Genomic DNA, 24,198 nt, shown 5'->3' on the forward strand with positions numbered 1-24,198 from the left:
GTTTGGAGAGAACTGAAGCTACTTCGGCTGAGCACTTTTTTAATAACACAGCTGGGATAAGATCGTGTCCACATGCTTATAATATATATAATATATATATATAATATATATATAATATATAAAATATATTATATATAATATATATAATACATATAATATATATAATACATATGATATATATATAATATATATAATACATATATATAAATAATATATGTATATAATATATATATAATATATAATATATACATATAATATATATAACATATATAATATATATATAATATATATATATCCATATAATATAATATATATATAATATAATAAAATATATAATATATACATATAATATATATAACATATATAATATATACATATAATATATATATAATATAATATATATTATATATAATATGTGTATAATATATATATAATATATACATATATATATAATATATATAATATATATAGTATATATATAATATATACATATATAATATATATCGTATATATATAATATATATGATATATATAATATATATGATATATATAATATATATATATATAGTATATATATAGTTTATATAATATATATATAGTTTATATAATATATATATAGTTTATATAATATATATATAATATATATAATATACATATATAATATATATGATATATATAATATATATATGATATATATATAATATATATATGATATATATAATATATATATGATATATATGATATATATAATATACATGTGATATATATATGAAATATATATAATATATATATAATAGATATATAATATATATAATAGATATATAATATATATAATATATAATGTATAATATATGTATATAATATATAATATATAATATATATATATAATATATATATGATATATATGATATATATATGATATATATGATATATATAATATACATGTGATATATATATGAAATATATATAATATATATAATAGATATATAATATATATAATAGATATATAATATATATAATATATAATGTATAATATATGTATATAATATATAATATATAATATATATATATAATATATAATATATATATGATATATATATAATATAATAACTAAACACTTCATCAAATCTCCACACTAACTTAATGTACGTACTTGCAATAACTCTTATCCCTGGGTGGCTTCCGGGCCTTGGTAAGTGGTGACCACTGTGTAAAAAAATATATATAAATATATATGATATATATATATAATACATAGGTAATATATATAATATAATATATAATATATATATAATATATAGGTAATATATATAATATATATCTATATATAATATATATAATATTTATAATATATAGGTAATATATATAATATATATATAATATATATAATAAATATATATAATATATAATATAATATATAATATATAGGTAATATATATAATATATATATAATATATATAATATATATATAATATATAATATAATATATAATATATAGGTAATATATATAATATATAATATATATATATAATATATATAATATATAGGTAATATATATATAATATATAGGTAATATATAATATATATAATATATATACTATATATAATATATATAACACATATATAATATATATAATATATATATAATATAAATAATATATATATAATATATATATAATATATATAATATATATAATATATATATGATATATATAATAAATATATAATACATATATCTAATATAATATATATAATATATATATAATATATATATTTAATATATATAATATATGTATTATATACATAATATATGTAATATATACATATATTATATATAATATATATATTATATATATAATATATATAATATATATATAATATATATAAAATATATATAATATATATATATTATATATATAATATATATAATATATATAATATATAATCTATATATAATATATATATTATATATATAAAATATATATAATATATATATTATATATATAATATATATAATATATATATAATATATAATCTATATATAATATATATATAAAATATATATAATATATATAATATATATATATATATTACATATAATATATATATCATATATATATTATATATAATATATATATCATATATATATTCTATATAATATATATATCATATATATATTATATATAATATATATATAATATATATTATATATATAATATGTATATAATATATATACATAATATATATAATATATATATATAATATGTATATGTATGTAATATATATATATATGATATGTATGTAATATATATATATGATATGTATATAATATATATATAATATAATATAATATATATAATATATATATATAATATATATATATATATATAAAATATATATATGGCGATTAAGCTACACTGAATATTCCACGTTTAATCCACTTTAGGACTCTTCAGGCTTAATTAACGTAAATGTTTTAAAATAAAGCAGCAACAAAACGTAAATGTTTTAAAAAAATAAAACTTAAATATGTTTGCAAAAGCAAAAAAAAAAATCGTAAATATGTTTGCAAAAAAAAAAAAAAAAAAAACATGTTTAAAATCAAAATATAACAAAAACATTTATTTTTATTTCGAGGGTGCCATTATATACATTTTGTGCTTCTGTGCTTAGATGGACAGACAGTAACGCCACCTATAGTCAAAAGGAGGAAACAGGCTCTCTCTCTTTCTTCGCGATTACCAGCAAATTTTTATTAATAAATATTTATTCTCAATAAAAAATTTTATAAGAACCTAATTTCTTTGAAACATTTATATAAACCATATTTTCACTATTAATTATTTCTGTAAATAAGCATATTTGGGTTTGTATTACTGTACTATTATAGCTGAATAAACATGTTACACTGAATAAAAACACAAAAAATATATCCAGTTAGGTAGAAAAGTAACTTTTCTTGCCTTTGATAACATTTATTTGTCATATATTTGTTTTTTGACAACTTTTTGGAATCTATGTGTACAGTAATACAAACCCGCATATTTCAATGAAAAAATGCTACGGTTATTATGTGTTGACTGTTGGGTTACATTTTCGCATGTTTTAAATAGAAACAAAACAGGTTTTATAAACTATTTTAGGGGGAAGTGGCTTGTTTCTGTCAATAAGTCCAAATTAATTTTCATCGACACTCTTATATTTTGTTTTGTCTCCATTAAACTATCAAAATAATGCGTCAAATTAAATAATGATTTTATATTTAATATTCATCGAAAAGACCGACCGTTTCACAATTGCGCATTTAAAGTAGATCGGCTTTAATTTTCTGCGAATTTACTTTTCCGGTCGCCATCTTGCACTCGTCAAACATGAGAAATCGTAAGCGGCCGAACTACTTCCGCCGCGGCTGCTGCTGCTATTTCCGGAAACAAAGATGTCTTCCCGTTGAAGACGCTTGTCTCTTTGTTATTTCGCTGGTTGTCCATATCACGAAAATCCCTTCCTAATTACGTGGAAACTGGTCACGAATCTTGCCAAACATTGATAAAAAGACCAACTATCATTTTAAAGGTAAACTATTTAATACTTCTGTTATTATTAATAAACACTTGTGCTCCTTTCTAGAAAACCAAAATCATCATTGATAACAAATATTGTTTGTTTCGCCGAAAAATAAATGAAACAAATAAAGCGGCCAGATTGAGGAAAATCTGACAAAATTAACACAATTGAATATTGAATTACCGGGTTTGTATTACTGTACACATAGATTCGAAAAAGTTGTCAAAAAACAAATATATAACAAATAAATGTTATCAAAGGCAAGATAAGTTACTTTTCTACCTAACTGGATATATTTTTTGTGTTTTTATTCAATGTAACATGTTTATTCAGCTCGAAAAACATGCAGTGTTCACCGTGTATTGGAAAATTCAAAATGGCAGCTGACTCTCTCTCGGAGAGGGGAAGTTTGAGAAAAGGTATTATAAATAATAAACTAGACAAAATACTGTTAGAAATTCGCTCAATATATGTTACCGTGACATAAGTTGACATATATTCGGTTGTTTTTTAATAGTATTTTGTCTAGTTTATTATTTATAACATCTTTTCCCAAACCTACCGTGTTAAACAGACAGTCGGGCGCCATTTTGAATTTTCCAATACATCGGTAAACACTGCATGTTTTTCGAGCTGAATAAACATGTTACATTGAATAAAAACACAAAAAATATATCCAGTTAGGTAGAAAAGTAACTTATCTTGCCTTTGATAACATTTATTTGTTATATATTTGTTTTTTGACAACTTTTTCGAATCTATGTGTACAGTAATACAAACCCGAATTACCAATTACTAATTTTGTAAATATAAAAGCAGGGCCAGTCTTGCTGCCCGCAGGTAAAGTACATAAAAATAAACGAGTCATTTCCTATTTTTATTTCATTTTTTAAATTCCAATATAGATCTTATTCATGCTGACCCTTTGGGTTTTGGCGATCCAGAATAATAGGCGACTTGAAGTCCGCCGGAGATGGTGTCAGATAAAAACTTTGCATTGATATAAAAATGGGTGTTTGTTAAGCAAAAATCATATTACGTACTTACTCTTTTAAAGGTGGGTTGTTTATTTTCTTTATGGATTATACTTCCAAAATAAACCATTAAAGTTGTTTTAAAAGTAATAGAAATATTTTTTTTTAAACTGTAATGAAATTAATTGAATTTTACGAACTCAATATTTTTCAATTTTTAAACTTTAAAAATCTATCAACATTTTTCTATTGATTCTATTTTTACGATATTTTCAGGGTCAATGTGAAATTTTATGCTCTTTCCAATAAACCGAATATAATATTTTAGACAAACGTTTTTTTTATTCGTGCCCCCCCATTTTCAAATGTCTATTAAAAAGTAAATAATTTATGTACCATATGTTTTATATATCACAAATTGAAGATAAAAGATTAATAAATAATATATTCAAATTTAAAAACAAAAAAGTAATTGTTCTTTTTTAATGCTCACTTAAAAAATATTTAATTTAAAAAGGACATGGAATATAAAATATAAATATGGATAAATTCTTAACAATGAAGAATGGGAGTACCCATTGAATAGTATTTTTTATAGGTAAGTGATTTTTTGGAATTTATATGTACATATTTTATCGAAGTAAGTTAAATTTCGTTGATTTTCTTTAAATCTTTTTTAAAGAAAACCGATTTACAAAAAACAAATATTGCATCATTTGCTATTAAATCTGTTATTTTTTTAAAATTTGGTCTTTGCTTCTTTAATTGAAAAAGAATTAGGGTTTAAATTACATTTTTCAAGTAGTTATAAGCTTCGAAAGATAGGAGGTTGAATTATTCAATTTTTTATCATGCATTTTTAATGGCGTTTTCTGACACTGCCAGTTAAGAGTTATGAGAAATAAATATCACATTTTTTTTAAATAAAAGAAAGAATTGGCACATTAAAATTTTAATAATAAATAATAATAATTTCTGTTGGAATCTATCACCGGTCCTGGATATGACCTTAAACTATATCCAGTGGTGAGGCCCCAGCTTGTGGGCTTTGCCACCCTTTAATTACCATTGCTCCCAGGTCCACTCTGACCCGGAGTGGTAGTGTGACATGATGCGGACCGAGCGATGCCGAGTGACCTTGCTAGTCGACACGAATTCAGAGAAATTCGCACAGCTGAATTCAAATGATGATGATGATGATGATGGTTTAATGTCGTTTAAACAGAAATGTCTATGGGATTTTGTCAGAGAGAGAAAAAAACAAATAATTGTTCTTATCTTATTGTTGGAAATCCGTTAACAACGAAAAGGTTGTTTTGGGCCCTCTGTTGAGCGATATGAAGAAATCCAGATTCTTAAACTGACAGCTTGGGGTGGGAATTGGGGGTGAGTGGTCGCCGCCAGGCATTGTCAACCTGGGAGTGACTAATAGCTCCTAATAGGGAACACCTCAGTGCAATGAGGGTTAAAAATGGGGATAGATAAAGCCGTAAAGAGGAGTAGAAATCAGGGAAACAGAGAGAGGGAGGAAATTCAAAAGAGGAAAGGAAAGAAAGAAAGAATAACTCCAAAAAGGTGGACGGAGGAATTACTGATTTGATAAAAACAAAACACTTGGCTAATTGGTGTCTGTTTTCGCTGATCCCTTCCCGTGGACTGACGGTAGATGAAGAACAGAGAGCTTGGTAAAGGAAACAAAACTGCCAGCCCCCTAAGTTGCATGACTAGGCAGTGTGTAACTATTATATTGTAAAGTCAAAGACAATAATCAATTCGGTGTTAACCAATTAAGTTTTGACTTTCTTTTCTTTGATTGGAGCGCCGTTGTGAATGCAATATATTTCTCCGATAGCCCAGATGACGGTTGGAAGCTGATTTGAAGCAGAATCGGAAGGAGACCGACGACGACCCGAAGACGAATTCGACCACTAGACGAAACCACGGGTGGTGTCACAGGTATCGGCTACAGGTGCATTTCAATCACGAGCCTATGCACCTGAGCTGAGCTGCACAGAGGCGTTACAGTAGTACTTGTTAGGGTCCCAACTATGGGTTAAATAGAAACCGACGTGAAAACAGCAAATATATTCTATTAAAAAAATTTTTCTTCAAAATCTTTGGATTCGCCATTAAATAACCCGAAAAGGGTTGATATGCCGTAAAACAAAAACAACCAACCAATCATCTATCTCTATGCTTTTTATTATATTACCTTCTCCGTCTTTTCATTTGCTGTCAGATGTTTCACTTCCACACCTTTCTTTGCTTTCATATAAAAACTACTTCATTTAATTTGATCGAGTAGTTTTTATTTTACAGCAGAAAAACATGTTTTTATGAGAGCACGTTGAAGTCACCTATTATGAAATTTGTTGAACATGCCACGGGGAGATAACTCCAGTTAAAGTGCTGACACTTCCTCCCCTTTAATACTAGCTTTTCTTCCTATAAATCGAACCTTTTGCTTGGTATCATAACAAATTGTTTTTTTCGCTGTAAAATAAAAACTACTTGATGAAATTAAGTGAAATTTTTTTTTTGAGAACTTTATTCTATAACAAATACATACAATATAACCTTTTTTTCGATATTTTCATTTTTTAATGTCTTGATTAAACTGTACAAGTACCTATTTTTATAATCAGAATAATGGAATGGATTTTGATGAAAATTAAAATAAGCAATCTAGATATCCGGTTTAGTAGCATTATATCTTTCATATTCGAAAAGGGTTGATATGCCGTAAAACAAAAAAAAAACAACCAATCATCTATCATCATCTTAAAAAATGGGAAGTAATGCAACAATGAAACGTCTCAAGGAATTTATTATTAATCAAGTAATAAACTACACTAGAGTAAGTATTACTTATTATCATAAACTACACTAGAGTAACACTGTTTCTAGTGCCAGGCAATGCTCGATTATCTCTGATGCTTCTAGCAAATAGAAAGCCTGATGAGCATAGATTCTGATACATTGGTGACAATGTGTCAGAATTAACCGACGAGTAAGGGGGGAAGAAAATACATTTGAAGTCTTGCAACGAAATGTCAACATTGCTTTTTTTTTTTACACAGGCATCACCACATTATCAAGGCCAAGAGGCCACTCAAGGATAAGGGTTAAAGAGTGTACAGTAGAAATTGGACAATATAATAATCATTAGTAATGAAAATTCGGTAAATTTGATAACTTATATGGAACGGCTCATCAAGAACTTATTTATGTTAGACTTGAACACAATCATATTGTAGTCAGCCGGAAAGCAGGAAAACGGAAGACAATTCACCCGAAAGTATCCTGTACCTCTATGGCCACCATTCGCCCATGTATGGAGTACTGCTGTCACATTTGGGCTGGTGCATCTGCTACTAGTCTCTTGCTCCTTGACAATGTTCAAAAGAGAGTCGCAAACCTGATAGGCCCTGGACTGGCATCTAAGCTTCAGCCTCTGTCCCATCGACGAAATGTTGCATCCCTCTGCCTTTTCTACAAGTATTTTAATGGTGAATGCTCTGACGAACTGCAAGCACTTGTGCCCCCACGACATGAGCACCCTTGACAAACCCGACAGGCTGCTAAATCCCACCCCCACACTGTAGAGATCCCTAGATGTAAAAGATCTTTCTACTCCAGTAGTTTCTTCCCCAGAACCGCTAGACTCTGGAATTCCATTTGGGGTCCCTGCTTCCCCAACAGTACTGACGTGCAGAAGTGCAAGTGTAACGTGAACCGACATCTTGCTGCCCAAATCCCTGCATAGTACCCCAGTAGTTGTTGCCCCTGATAGTAGCCCCATACACCAAAGTGGCAATTTGTCTTGTTTGGGGTGAAAATGTAGTAAAAAAAAAAAAATTCCACAGGCGTGCAGTTCTAGTCTTTCCTTATAAAAGTAACAAGTGAGTAAGGATGGTCAAAGTGTACTTTTATCTACTCAAACTCTCAGTCAACGAGATTCACACGTGCGATTGGAATGTCAGTTTCTTTGCTTAACAGACCACTGGCCGTGTTGGTCACAGCTACCAGCACTCCTTTCTTCCCCACCGACCTACCCTCGGTAAGTCAACCAATTTAAAATTCTCACAAATGATATACGTGAGTCATTCCAAAAGTAAAGCCGCCTATTTTTTTTTTAAACCTTAGTAGCAAAAGTTGTGAGAGTAAAACTTATTACAATATTGGTATGTCTACAAAGATTTGGATGATTATATTTATTACTCTCTATTATATCTCTGAATAAGTTACCAACACTTAGAATAAACTCTCTAAAAGTAAATTCTGATATCTTTTGTGAATATCATTTATATTTATTTTTTTAATAATGTCTGTTTTCTTTTATACATCATATGTATATTTTCATATGTTTTATCAATGCATGCTTATCTTTGTGTATCTTATGTGTATCTAATTTACTCACAAGGTTTACATAACTACGGTCTCATAACATTTCAGTATTCTGGTTTATTTATTCCAAAACTAAAGCCAAGCAGTTTGAAAGATGTACTCTCAGACAGGGAGTCACTGGCCATTGCTATTGATGGCAGAGAAGGTTTCTTGTAATTATTGAAGGAAACCAGTTTAGTCTTGGCAGCATTGAATGTGACCATCCATTTATGTCTCCATTCCACTACAGATTGAAGGTCATCCTCTAGTGTTTTTGCCATTTATTTAGATATGTGTTCATTTGTTTTCCTGTCATGCCTGTTATAGAGTGTAGTATAGAGTATTTTCATATGTTTTATTAATGCATGCTTATCTTTGTGCATAACTACGGTCTCATAACAGTTCAGTATTCTGGTTTATTCATTCCAAAACTAAAGCTTTCTATTTAGTACTTAGTAGTAAAAGATGCAAGAGTAAAACTTATTGCAATATTGGCATTTCTGTTGCATAGGTGGGGGGGGGGTCTTTTTAGAGATGACGTCTATTATATTATATATTGTTTTTGAGTGTTCAGATTGGAAAGAGGCAGGGTACATTTTTAAAGAGACATGTAATACAATTGAGGGAGATAGAAGTGAGACATACATTTTACTCATGACTCCGGGTTTGATCCTTCCTACTTACCTACCATAACATTTTTTAAAACTCCCCCCCCCCGTCCCGGAAACAAACACTCGGGCAACGCCGGGTACCCCCGCTAGTATTATATATTGTTTTTGAGTGTTCAGATTGGAAAGAGGCGGGGTACATTTTTAAAGAGACATGTAATACAATTGAGGGAGATAGAAGTGAGACATACATTTTACAGTCTGTGAATATTATAACATATATTTTCTTTACACATATTTTAGGAGACGGATGAGTTATCAGTTCTTTTACATATGAGCAGACAGCCATTACTTCTTGATAGGGGTCACATGATGGAGACATATTACTTAAGGATGTGTTTATACACAAAGTTCATTATACAAATACAATTTCACTTTACCTTTGTTTTGGTAGAATCACACAACACAAGACGGCAGTTACAAAATGATGATGTTCCTTTATTTCTTGACCAGTCAATGATTTCACATCAAGAAATTCAAAGACCTACATGATTTCAACTTCTAACCTTTCGCCTCCAAAGGTGGATTCCTTCTCCAATGTCAGCTCTGTCCGTCCAACTCTCCCAACCCTCTCTTGATTCTCTCCAACTCTGTCTACTCAAACTCTAACTATATTGAGAACTCATCTCTCAGCCATGACGTCATTGCATGGCCAAAAAACGTGCATATCGATCCCGTGGCCTGACATGCCTCACGTGTCTAAAACATGCACTGTTCCTCACATGTCTATCCCATTCTTTAGACCAAATTCTTCTAACCTATTTTCAGCCTAACCTATTTTCCAATATGTTTGACATTTTCTATTGTTCGGATCTAGATAACCTCAATTTAATTTAATTTTCGTAAACAGAATTGAATCATCAAATTCCTTTTTCAATAAACAGAATTGAATCATCAAATTCCTTTTTAAGCCACATATCTAAACTATTTTATGTGAAACTAAACAATGGGTAATTCTACATTCCATTTTCCAAATTTCATTTCAGAACCTAATTCTAAACCTAGATTACCGAGTTCAATTCCCGATCTATCCTATCACATTTTTATTTACTTACAAGAACAGGCGACTTGTTCTCGTAACATGTCTACAAACTAATCTATCTCTGTCCAGGTCTTTATTTATCCCTTTTTTCTAAGATTTATTACTCTCTATTATATCCCTGAATATGTTACCGACACTTAGAATAAACTCTCTAAAAGTAAATTCTGATATCTTTTGTGAACATCATTTATATTTATTTTTTTAATAATGTCTGTTTTCTTTTATACATCATATTTTTTTTTTACATTTTCACCCCAAACAAGGCACATTGCCACTTTGGTGTAGGGGGCTGCTATTAGGGGCACCAACTACTGGGGCACTATGTTGGGATTTGGGCAGCAAGATGTCAGTTCACGTTGCACTTGAACTTCTGCATGTCAGTACAGTTAGGGAAGCAGGAACCTGGAATGGAATTCCAGAGTCTAGCGGTTCTGGGGAAGAAACTACTGGAATAGAAAGATCTTTTACATCTAAGGATCTCTACTGTGTGGGGGTGGGATTTAGCTGCCTGTCGGGTTGGTCGAAGGTGTCTACGTCGTGGGGGCACAAGTGTCTGCAGTTCGTCAGAGCATTCACCATTAAAATACTTGTAGAACAAGCAGAGGTATGCAACGTTTCGTCGATGGGACAGAGGCTGAAGCTTAAATGCCAGTTCAGGGTCTATCAGATTGGCGACTCTTTTTTGAACCTTGTCAACGAGCGAGAGATTAGTAGCAGATGCACAAGCCCAAATGTGACAACAATACTCCATACATGGGCGAATGGTGGCCATAGAGGTACAGGATACTTTCAGGTGTCAGTAGTTTTCTAGCACAGTAGAGAGAGCCTACCTTTTTCGCAGTGGCCCTGGCAATGTTTTCAATATAATTGTTCCAACTCATGTTTCCTGTGAACGTTAGGCCAAGCAGTTTGAAAGATGTACTCTCAGACAGGGAGTCACTGGCCATTGCTATTGATGGCAGAGAAGGTTTCTTGTAATTATGAAGGAAACCAGTTTAGTCTTGGCGGCATTGAATGTGACCATCCATTTATGTCCCCATTCCACTACAGATTGAAGGTCATCCTCTAGTGTTTTTGCCATTTATTTAGAAATGTGTTCATTTGTTTTCCTGTCATGCCTGTTATAGAGTGTAGTATAGAGTATTTTCATATGTTTTATTAATGCATGCTTATCTTTGTGCATAACTACTAAATGATAATGCTGCTCTTAGTAGTAAAAGATGCAAGAGTAAAACTTATTGCAATATTGGCATGTCTGTTGCATAGGCGGGAGGGGTCTTTTTAGAGATGACGTCTATTATATTATATATTGTTTTTGAGTGTTCAGATTGGAGAGAGGTGAGGTACATTTTTAAAGAGACATGTAATACAATTGAGGGAGATAGATATATATTTTATATATTTTATTAATGCATGCTCATCTTTATATATCTTATGTGTATCTATTTTAATGCCTGTTTTGCTTCTAAAACCAAACTCCTATCTTTACATAATCAACGCTCTGATCCCCATTTGGCATCAATTGAAATGGATGGCTCTCATCTAGAAGCCCCGTGTTTTGACAAGCTTCTGAGTTTGACCTTTACTCCTGATCTGAAATGGAGCACGTACATCAAGTCTGTTGCCAAGGTCGCTGGAAAGATGGTGGGATCCTTCTACCGCTCCAGAAGATATCTCACTACTGATGCAATTCTCTATCTGTATAAAAGCCAAGTACATCCAAGGATGGAATACTGCTGCCATATCTGGGCAGGAGCTGCTAAAAACAGCCTATCCTGCCTTGACAGAGTACAAAATAGACTTTGTGGCTTAGTGGGTGATGCCCTTTTCTCTACCCTGCAACCTCTCTCCCACAGAACAGGCGTTGCGAGCCTATCCTTGTTTTATCGTTATTTCCATGGCAGGTGCTCATCTGAACTCCAATCTCTGGTCCCTCCTCGCCAATCTTTTACAAAAAACACCCGTCTAGCTGAATCCACTGTGAAAAATTTCCCCCACTCTTTATTTGTGCCTAAATCAAAACGTGGATTCCATGAACAAAGCTTCTTTCTTAGAACTGCACGCCCGTGGAACTCTGTTCCATCTGCCTGCTTCCCACCTGACTACAACTTGGATGTGTTCAAGTCCAACGTTAACAAATTCCTAATGAACCGCCCTCTTAAGTAAATACTTCATTAAATCTCCACACTAACATACTGTACTTGCAATAACCGTTATCCCTGAGTGGCTTCCGGGCCCTTGATTAGTGGTGACCACCTTGTAAAAAAAAAAAATATATATATTTTATATATTTTATTTATGCATGCTCATCTTTATATATCTTATGTGTATCTATTTTAATGTCTGTTTTGTTTGATGTGTATCTCTATCTCTACTATTATATGAAAGTCACTTTGTGTGTGGAGAGGGGAGAGTTCCCTCCCTGTAGGTTCCGAATCGGCTGAGCCTATGTTTTGGAAATTTCACACAGAGATAATTTATATTTCTGGCAGTCTTCTTAGATATGTTTTGTACAGACATTTATCCAATAAGTATCAGAAATCGAAAAAATAGTCTTTCTTCTCTTATCCCTGAGTGGCTTCCAGGCCTTGATAAGTGGTGATCACTGTGTAAAAAAAAAATGTTTTACTAGGAAATATTTTACGTTACATCGGCTGGTGTAATGTTAAGCATTCCCTTGCAAAAATTCTTTTTTTTATCTATAAGAGAAGGAAGACTATGTTCAAGATCATCAGGCTCAAATATCAGCTGACACGATATTGTAAACAAACACAGTCGGAATTTGATGAATGGCATTATTATTTTTTTTTTTTTTTTTGCAAATTATTCCTCATAATATATAATAATCAATAGAGGATTGATTCTATAATAATACATATGCAATCTGCATGAATTAAAATATCATGTTTAAGCATATTGTACGACCGGGCAACGCTGGTTAACAGGTCCTGCTAGTATATAATATTCAATAGAGGATTGATTCTATAATAATGCATATGCAATCTGCATGAATGAAAATATCATGTTTAAGCGTAATGTACGACCGGGCAACGCCGGGCTGCCAGCTAGTTTATTTAAAAAAATTTTTTTTTAAGCTCTCTTTGCTTTGTTGGCCATTCTGTTTAATCTGCAGAAATTCCTCTTTTTCTACAGCTATTTGGAGGCTCAATTACGTCTTGGAGGAGAAGATCTGAATCCTTTTTATCAACTTTTAGAAGGAGGACGTGAAGGTGCGTTCATGGAAGAGTTAAAAGAATATTTTTACTACTGCCAACTGCAAAGGTAAGAATAATCAGGGTGCATCTGCAGTATTTCATGGGGTTTCAAATAAGTGCATTTTAGGTAAAAACGCTATTACATACTTACATCTATAAGGCCACCATTCACCCATGTATGGAGTATTGCTGTCACATTTGGGCTGGTGCATCTGCTGCTAGTCTCTCGCTCCTAGACAAGGTTCAAAAGAGAGTTGCCAATCTGATAGGCCCTAAACTGGCATCTAAGCTTCAGCCTCTGTCCCATCAACGAAATGTTGCATCCCTCTGCCTGTTTTACAAGTATTTTAATGGTGAATCCTCTGACGAACTGATAACACTTGTGCCCCCACGACGTAGACACCCTCGATAAACCTGACAGGCAGCTAAATCCCACCCCCACACAGTAGAGATCCCTAGATGTAAAAGATCTTTCTACTCCTCATAATATATAATATTTAGATTAAAATATCATGTTTAAGCATATTGTACGACCGGGCAACGCCGGTTAACAGGTCCTGCTAGTATATAATAATCATAGAGGATTGATTCTATAACAATACATATGCAATCTGCATGAATTAAAATATCATGTTTAAGTGCATTGTACGACCAGGCAACGCTAAGCGGCCAGATAGTATTTTCAAATACAGGGTGATCTAAAAGTAACTCCCTATTCTAAAATAAATATTATATATTTTTGAAGTATAATTTCTCCAATTAATGAATATGAGAAGAAAGTATATTATATCAACTTTTATTTAAAATTCAAATATGGGCATCAGCATTCGCCGCCAGTTTTTCAAGTCGACCATGAAGCGCATCAACTGATTTCACAAGAAACTCTTGCGGGATGAAACTAATAACTTTGCATATTCTCCCTTCATGATTAAAACCCAAATTCATGTAACAGATCTGAAAAGGAAACAAAAGTATAGATTTAATTACATTAAGTAACATAAACACAAAAAATGAGAAACATGTTACAACATTTGAATGAATTATACTTATTTTAGAATAGGGAGTTACTTTCGTATCACCCTGTATGTTTTATTAATGCATGCTTAATTTTCTATTTCCTATGTGTATCTACTCATAATTCTTAAATGACTAGTGTCTCATAACATTTCAGTATTCTGGTTTAATGCATGGATAAATTGTTAAATTTGAAAAAGTCAATTTTGTCTTGTTTAGAAGCTGTATAGCACCACATGGCCCCACCAACAAGTTGCTGACCCCAAAGGTTGTGTGCCGTCACTTTGTTCTCCAGCTTTCATAGTTCTAGTTCTGTTTTTTTTTTTAGTAGCTACTGATAAGGTAAAGCCGTAACAATTACCCACTAGTATGGCATCGCGAGGCCCCACCAGAAGCTACTGCATGGTCGAGAATCCATTCACCAAATGGCAATACAGCAGCCCCAGTACTTTGCACCTGCTGATAGGACAGCCTCCTTAGTGGTTAATCCAAGGTTCGGGTCCCTGACTATCAGGCAGATAACGTCAGCCCAGACAAAACGTTTACCTCCAGCACCCTTACTAGTGACATGGCTACAAGGATAGACATAGAAACAGAAAATTTCCGCCGTCTCTGCCAACTGTTCACGCAAAATACTGCCAACCTAGAAAACAGCTTTTTCTTCTCCCTTTGTCAGAAAAATCACTCATTAAAAAATGAGGACTGAGGGACAAATAAGAAGAAGCGAGAGTAACAGGAGCTGCCAATAATGCATCCACAATGCATTTTCTACTCTCCATTAAAAAAAAAAAATTATTAAGTATTCTACTATTGTCGTTTTGTTCATGCTGTCATAAAAAGCTATAAGTCTGTCTCCATATTTTCAAACTCTATCTCTTCTAAAGTAAAAACTCGCAGAGCAACACTAGGGGCCTCAAATGATTGGATTTTTATGGACCATTCTTTTATGCTGATTAAAATAAGGGGTTAAAAAAGGGTCAAAATTGAAAAAATCGTTATACATTTTGTACATCTTAGTTTATTTTTAATGAGTTCATATGTGTGTCACGTTGATACAGTGGTAACGTCACCAGCTTTGAATGTTACATGTTTCGATTCTAGCTGATCACGACTATAATAATATATACAAAATCAGGACAAATTAAAATATCATATTTAAGCATATTTTATGATCAGGGAAAAGCCAGCCCCTCCCCCAAAAAAAAAAAAAATTTTACGACCAGGCAAAGCCAGGCCCCTTTCCCCTCCCCTGCTAGTGCATGGATAAATTATTAAATTTGAAAAAGTCAGTTTTGCCTTGTTTAGAAGCACTACATGGCTCCACTAACAAGTTGCTGATCCCAAACATTGTGTTTTTGTTCTGGTGACTGTCGATTAGAAGCACCTTGGTCCACAAGTACAAAAATAAAACAAATCCAGGAACATTGTCATTAAGAGTTTAACTTATATTGTCCTTTGTTGTCCATAAATCATTTCTATTGTTATTAAAAACTCATCGGCTGTCAAACCCCGTGGCACCTCCTAGCATCATAAAAGTAAATATCTCTACTTATTATTCATAGTTCTATTCTTGGCCATGTTGTCATCTTGTTCATACTGGTTACTGTTAATGGGGAGCGCACTGGTCCACAAGTATAAAAATAAAAATAAATTCAGGAACAAAAGGAAAAGGCAGACTTAGATATTTTACATTTATGGTTGGATTATGGTTGTGTATGTATCCCCAGTAACTGTTTACATGTTAGACCACATGTATGTTCTGTCAAGGTCATGTCAATCACTTGCTGTCAGTTCATTTTGATCTTCCAAAGCTTTTCCTATCTGGCCCAAGCCATGCTCTGTCAGTTCATTTTGATCTTCCAAAGCTTTTCCTATCTGGCCCAAGCCACACTCTGTCAGTTCATTTTGATCTTCCAAAGCTTTTCCTATCTAGCCCAAGCCACGCTCTGTCAGTTCATTTTGATCTTCCAAAGCTTTTCCTATCTGGCCCAAGCCATGCTCTGTCAGTTCATTTTGATCTTCCAAAGCTTTTCCTATCTGGCCCAAGCCATGCTCTGTCAGTTCATTTTAATCTTCCAAAGCTTTTCCTATCTGGCCCAAGCTATGCTCTGTCAGTTCATTTTGATCTTCCAAAGCTTTTCCTATCTGGCCCAAGCCATGCTCTGTCAGTTCATTTTGATCTTCCAAAGTTTTTCCTATCTGGCCCAAGCCATGCTCTGTCAGTTCATTTTAATCTTCCAAAGCTTTTCCTATCTGGCCCAAGCTATGCTCTGTCAGTTCATTTTGATCTTCCAAAGCTTTTCCTATCTGGCCCAAGCCATGCTCTGTCAGTTCATTTTGATCTTCCAAAGCTTTTCCTATCTGGCCCAAGCCACACTCTGTCAGTTCATTTTGATCTTCCAAAGCTTTTCCTATCTAGCCCAAGCCACGCTCTGTCAGTTCATTTTGATCTTCCAAAGCTTTTCCTATCTGGCCCAAGCCACGCTCTGTCTTCAACTGTAGTCAAAGTCCAACTTTCTAAGCACTGGACTCAATTCTCATTGTCGTAAAGAGTCTGACTCACACTGTCATTGGTCAATTGTAAACTGAATTCTAAAAATTGGAATATTTTTGTGCACATAATTTATATTTATATATTTAGCATTTTTATAATTAATTTTTTTATTAATTAAACATTGCAGAATTAAACCTTATTTTTGTAAAGATATAGAAAAAGTTGTCAAATTATAGTCTTTGTCTGGTTCAAAAGTAACAAAAATTCTAAAAATAAATTCGAAAGATTTTGTGCATATTATATATTTTTAATTAATGTATTATTAATTAAACATCTTATTCATTCACAGGATCAGTGGAGCAAATCTAGGATAATTTATGGACATATCCTGAATAGAAAAATTCTTCTTTTGTAGTGTAGAAAATATTCACAAAGGTCAAGTTTAGAAAAACTATGGAAATAGATACTACAGAGAAGACTTACACCTGTGACATGTGTAAGTCGTCGTTTTCAAACGAGGCAATGATAAAAACACACAAATGCACCAACAGACAACTACCACTTTATCTTTGTGAAATGTGTGGCTCGGTATTTTCAGATGTATTAAATTTTACAACACACATGAAAAGCCACAAAACTCAAACAAACACAAACAGCGAAAAAACTTATCGTTGTGAAGTGTGTGGTTCAACTTGTTCAAACAAATCAAATTTCAACAAACACTTGAAAACACACACAGGAGAAAAACCTCACTCTTGCAAAGTGTGTGACACTGCCTTCGCACGGGCAGCACATTTAAACAGACACATGAAAACACATACTAAGGAAAGACCTTTCTCTTGTGATGTGTGTGCATCAACATTTGCAGATAAGACACATTTAAAGGCACACATGCGCACGCATACTGGCGATAAACCTTTTTCGTGTGACGTGTGCAGTTCAGCATTTTCAGATAAATCAAACTTAAAAAAACACCAGCGAATACACACTGGCGAAAAACCATACTCTTGTGACGTCTGTGGTTCAGCATTTTCACAAAAATCCCATTTAGAAAGTCATATGAAAAGACACACGGGTCAAAATACATTTTCTTGTGAAACATGTGGTTCGAAATTTTCAGCTAAGTCAAGTTTAAAAATACACATGCGTATACACAGTGGTGAAAAACCTTATTCTTGCCAGATTTGTGAGTCTGCATTCACACGGCTGTCACATTTAAAAACGCACATTAAAACACATAACACCAATGAAAAAAGTGAAAAGCCTTTCGCATGCCAACTGTGTAGCTCAGCATTTCCAGCAAGATGGCAATTGCAAAGACATATCAAAATACACACAAACCAGGAAACTTACTCCTGTGAAGTATGTGGCATAGCATTTGCTAAGAGATCTGTTTTAAAAACGCACATGAGAAAAGCACACGCTGTGAATAAAAGTTTTACTTGTGGAGTATGTGAATCAGTATTTTCAAATAAAACAGATTTTAAAAGCCATAAACTTACTCACACTGCAAAAACACGTGTTTCTTGTGAAGTATGTGATGCAACATTCTTGGGTAAATCAAAACTACAAAGACATGTACGAACGCATACTGGAGAAAAACCTTTTCCTTGTCAAATATGCAGGTCAGCATTTGCAGATAAATCAATTTTAAATAGACATATGTTAACTCACAGTGGAGAAAAACCATATTCTTGTCAAATATGCGGGTCAGCATTTGCTGATAAATCAATTTTAAAAAGACATATGCTAAGTCATAGCAACAAAAAACCTTATTCTTGTGAAGTTTGTTGCTCAACATTTTCTAGTAAATCAATCTTAAATAGACATATGCTAACTCACAGTGGAGAAAAACCTTATTCTTGTGAAGTGTGTGGCTCAGCATTTTCACACAAATCATCTTTGACATACCACATAAGAACACACACTGGCGAACGACCTTTTCACTGTCAAGTGTGTGGATCAGCATTTTCACTGAAATCCCATCTAACTAAACACATTAAAATACACACGGGCGACAAACCTTACTCTTGTGAAGTATGTGGCTTAGCATTTTCATCAAACGGAAATCTAGAACGACATATAAGAACACACACGGGTGAAAAGCCTTTCTTTTGTGAAGTATGCAACTCAACATTTTCTAACAAATCAAATGCAACCAGACACATGTGTGCACACTTTGGCCAGCAAAAGACTTTCTCTTGCGAACTATGTGGCTCAACGCTATCAGATAAAGCCTGTTTGAAAAGACATTTGCTTATTCATATTGGAGGGGAACCTTTTTCTTGTGAGGTTTGTGGTTCAGCTTTTTCAAGGAAATCATATTTAAGATACCATATGACAAAGCACACTGGTGTAAAACCATTTTCTTGTGAAGTTTGTGGTTCAGCTTTTACCAAAAAGTATGAGTTGCATATTCATATGCAAATACATACTGAAGAGACCTTGAATGCCTATTAGATACTAAGAGAGAACTTGAATACGTACTAGACACCAGAAGAGAACTTGTATGCCTACAAGAAATCAAGAGAGACCTTGAATGCATATAGGACACTATCCTTGAATGTCTAATGTCTCTTTGTAGAGAGGTTTTTCAGGGAAACCTAGCATGAGGATAACTTTCTCTACAAATATTCATAATCACATAGTATTTGCAGTTCAAATATAATCTCATCATTATGGCTAACTCACACTGGTTTTTAGAAGGAACTAACGAGGGGTACCCGGCGTTGCCCGGGTGTTTGTAGGTGTGTGTGAGGTTAAATAAAAAAGAAACCGGGGGGGTAGGATGGAACCCAAAGCCCTGAGGCGAAGTTTGAAAATAAAATCGGCCAGCCAGAATGAGTTAGTGAAAGATGTTTAAAAGTCATCAAGCATTACGACGACGACAATGACGATGTAAGCATTGTTATAAGTGAAGTAAGAAAAGAAAAAAACGTTTTAATTAAGCGGGGGGGGGGGTAATCAAAACATTTAAAAAAAAGAAAAAAATCTAACGTAGGCAAACGAACACGTGAAAAATGGCTTAAATAAGCCTGTTTCGATATTAAAATTTTTAAAAAATCGGTGGATACCCGGGTGTCGCTAAGAATAAGCGAAGTAAAAAAAAAAAAAAAAGAAAAAACCAGGAAAACGAACGTTACGTGAAAAATGGCTTAAATAATACAGGGTTCAATATTTAAATTTAAAAAATCGAAAAAAACAAAACATCTCACACCACGATTCGAACCCAAAACGTTTAGATAATGAACAAACAGGCTAACCAACTGCGCTAAAGCGACGGAGATGAAATGTGTTTGGTTTTTCAACTATTTAAAGTAAATCAGGTCATGACGTCATCTGACACATGCATAGAATCGGGCATCGTTACGAGAAACCCGTTTTTGTTGACCCCCCCCCTGTGGAAAATTGTCGATTTCTGGGTGAAAAAGTTAACGTTTTTGGCCAATTTTTCGATATTTTCAAGTGAAGGATGGGGCTTCGATATGATACCGAGTTTGTGAATTTTCGTTGCGTGTGTCGAAAGTTTTTAGCAGATGCACAAACACACACGCACACATACATTTTCGCTTTTATATATATAGATGGTACACTTTCTCTAAGTGGTGTTATCTGAAGGAAGAGCATGAAGCTGGATATTCTATTAGACTAGACTTTCTCTCCTGGGAAGCTGGATATTCCATCAGACTAGATGACTTCCTATCCTGGGATCCAGTAAGATTAAGAAACCAAAAGTGCTTAACTGGTGAATGCGTGAGAGGAAAATTAATATTCTTAACTTTTTTACTCACTCAACATTTGAAATGCAAAAGACACTTTGATGGAATATTTTAATATCGATGCATCTCATAGAGAGATCAAGTTTTTAGCCTCAAGAAAAAGTTCTTTGAATGTTGAGAACTTTAACTGAAGCTAAAATATATGGTGTATATATATCAACTAAATTAAAATTAAAAGAATAAATTATAAGATGGTCAAGATCTTGAATTTTGGAATATAACTTTTTATCATTTATTCTCTATATTGCTCTGTAATTACATTGAGCTTAAATAAAGATTGATATATAATAAGAATATATTTCTACAGAAATATATATATATATATATATATATACATACATACATACATGCACACACACACACACACACACACACACTTTTGTAAATGTTTATTAAAGAACACTCTGCAGCTATCATAATCTGGCTCTGTTCAATAGAGAGAAATTAATTTTCCAACAAACACAGCTTTATGAGTAATTGCAAAATATACCCAATGAATTTGTAAGAGAAATACAAACAATTGCACTTAAAAAGACAGTTAAAATATTAGGAAGATCTCTAGGTTGGAGTGCCTAAAATAGCAGGTGAATGTCTGGCATCTGGTAGAATGATCCATCCCCAGCTAAAACAAAATTATAAAAAAATTGAAATAAAAAATACTTAGCCATACAATTACAGTCTAACCAAGTATCAAAAACAACAGTCATTGTGCATTTTTAGTACCGTACTGAAATAATAACGTTATTATTTTGAAAGCCATTCTTAACATGAGAAGGGGGAGGAGGTGTTTTGTAACTATTCAATGTTTCCACCTAACAATTTGATAAAAAAGAAGATATTGTGAAACTTAAATTTTAAATATTTGTAAGTAGGGCGGTACCAAAAATGCATAAGCACCAAAATAACACTATTCAAGAAAACAAATAAGTTGTCCTTCTGGTTACACACCAGACATTTTTGCGGAATTTGATAGAACTCAGCAGTAAAGTTTACAAGAAAAATAAACTATTATAAAATAATCATAAAGATATAGTCTTTACACCAAGAATTAGCTGAACTAAAATTACAACAGATTAAATCTTTTTACTGAAGTGTTTGGTTCATTGGTTTAAATTGATCTCATTCACAGTTTTATATGTTGGAACATGCTGGACACAATGAAGTAATGCCTCTTATTTTTTTATGCTGCCCGAATGGATCAGAGGGATTGCAAACTGCATTATTATGGTGACATGCATTCATAACCTGAAAGTTTCATCTCTCTGTTGTAGATATTGAGGTTATTGAGGTGTGAGACTCTAAGAAAGAAACCCATAATGTATATGCATCAGAAACAGTGATCCGTCATTGAATTCTTCCGTGCAGAAAAAAATTGAACCAATCAACGTTCATCGGCATTTGTTGAATGTTTACAAAGTTGATGCAGTTGATGTCAGTACAGATGGTTTTGTTGATTTCAGAGTGGTGACAAAGATGCAAATGACAAAGCACGCTCCAGACTTTTGACTGAGGCATCAAAAGAGGCTGGCGAAAGTGTATGGAGAATGGTGGTGACTATGTAGAAAATAAATTATGGAGCACAAAAGGTCGCTCGGTTTCAAGGGACCACTCTCGTCTTCATAGCTCTTCAACTTTATAGTTTTTGAGTTTAAAAAATAAGAGGCCTTACTTTTAGAACAACCCTCATAAAAAACGTTTTTTGTAATTTTGAATTTCTGATAATAAATTAAGAAAAACTTACTTTTTTTCTATATGTGCTATATAATTTCTATATGTGCTATATAATTTCTATATGTGCTATATAATTTGCTATATGTGCTATATAATTTTTATATGTGCTATATAATTTCTATATGTGCTATATAATTTGCTATTTGCGCATGTGTTCCCTATTTTAGAATATTATATCAAACATTTAATATTTATTCATTTTTGTTTGCTAGTGTCTACTATAGTTGATTAGAAACATTCTTTTTATAATCATGTCCATCTGTTTTCGGGTGTCATTTTATACTCGATCTTATAATTAGTTTGTAGACTGTTTTATCCTTTTTTACTATTATTCCATTCAATATTATAAGAAACTATGTTCTGACCATTATTTTCTGTTGTATGCAAACTTGTTTTCCAAATTGATTTGACTAAATTATCTGAAGAGCTCTTTTTTATTATATGAAGTACAAAAAAGCCTTAAAAGCTCCAGGGGACGTCAAGTCCTGGTGAAAATGAACAAATGGTGCAGTTTTAGGCCTTAACATATGTAAATTTGAGTTCTGCACCATGAAAAAAAATTATTTGCATTATTTGCCCCTCCCCATTTAGCCCCAAAAGTCCTCAAGGCCTTAACATATTTAAATTTGAGTTCAGAACCATGCACAACTGCTAATAAATAGACATACACAGAAAAGTTTGGACAAATATGGTAAAATACTTCCCCCAAATGGAGTTTTTATTAGCCCTAAAAGAGCCCCTGGGGCACCCAAGAGTTATCGCAAAGTATAAACAAACAAAATTATATAGAAATCAATTAGTTACAACATTTTAGAAAGTTTTATAAGAATCCAAGGCATCAATTTTTTTTGATAAGCACAAAAGTGTCAATTTTAGCCATTTTAACCCAAAAGGCACTTTCCCAGAAAATTCGGTCTGTTATTTTTTTACTCCTATCATGTTTAATGTTTGTGCAAAATTCCAAGGCATAGTTATTAAGAAAAGTGCAGACAAACAGGTGAATTTACCGGTTCACCCTCCTTTTGTTGGGAGACCAAAAATGGATAAATAATTAGGAAAGGCGACATCGTGTTATGTTGCGACTTTATGGATATTCTTTTTCTTTAAAGAATAACAAAGTTGTTCTTCCCATTATTTTTGAAACATGACTTCCAAATAAAGTGGATTAGTGCATCGTCCTGGTGGGAATGCCACTGACCCAATTTGAAGAGTGCTGGCCTCTTCTGGCGGAATCTCTTCCTGAACTCTTTTAACATCTCAACACAGTATTCCTTGTTGGCTGTCTGTCCAGTGGAAACCCAGTGCTTGTAGATCAAAAAAGGGATCATCAT

General features: G+C 32.5%; 1 protein-coding gene across 3 annotated transcripts in view; it reads left to right on the top strand.

The window, feature by feature from the left end:
- The first annotated feature begins 3,426 nt into the window (after positions 1-3,426).
- LOC145270474 (uncharacterized) overlaps positions 3,427-24,198 on the top strand; it is a 45,497-nt gene continuing 24,725 nt past the window's right edge. The window contains exons 1-3 of one of the 3 annotated variants that reach the window (XR_013865379.1): positions 3,427-3,573; positions 13,788-13,916; positions 17,707-20,564. Coding sequence is in view for 1 of the 3 variants with exons in the window: in XM_080126143.1 (XP_079982269.1) it covers positions 17,811-19,817 (2,007 nt within the window). In the remaining 2 variants the exon portion in view is untranslated. Of the gene's footprint in view, positions 3,574-13,782; positions 13,917-17,706; positions 20,565-24,198 lie in introns of those variants that run through there. The other 2 variants (XM_080126143.1, XR_013865380.1) reach the window with 2 other exon arrangements.

Source organism: Euprymna scolopes, chromosome 46 (genome assembly GCF_053919585.1).
Source record: "Euprymna scolopes isolate OS-2025 chromosome 46, ASM5391958v1, whole genome shotgun sequence".
Classification (NCBI taxonomy): domain Eukaryota; kingdom Metazoa; phylum Mollusca; class Cephalopoda; order Sepiida; family Sepiolidae; genus Euprymna; species Euprymna scolopes.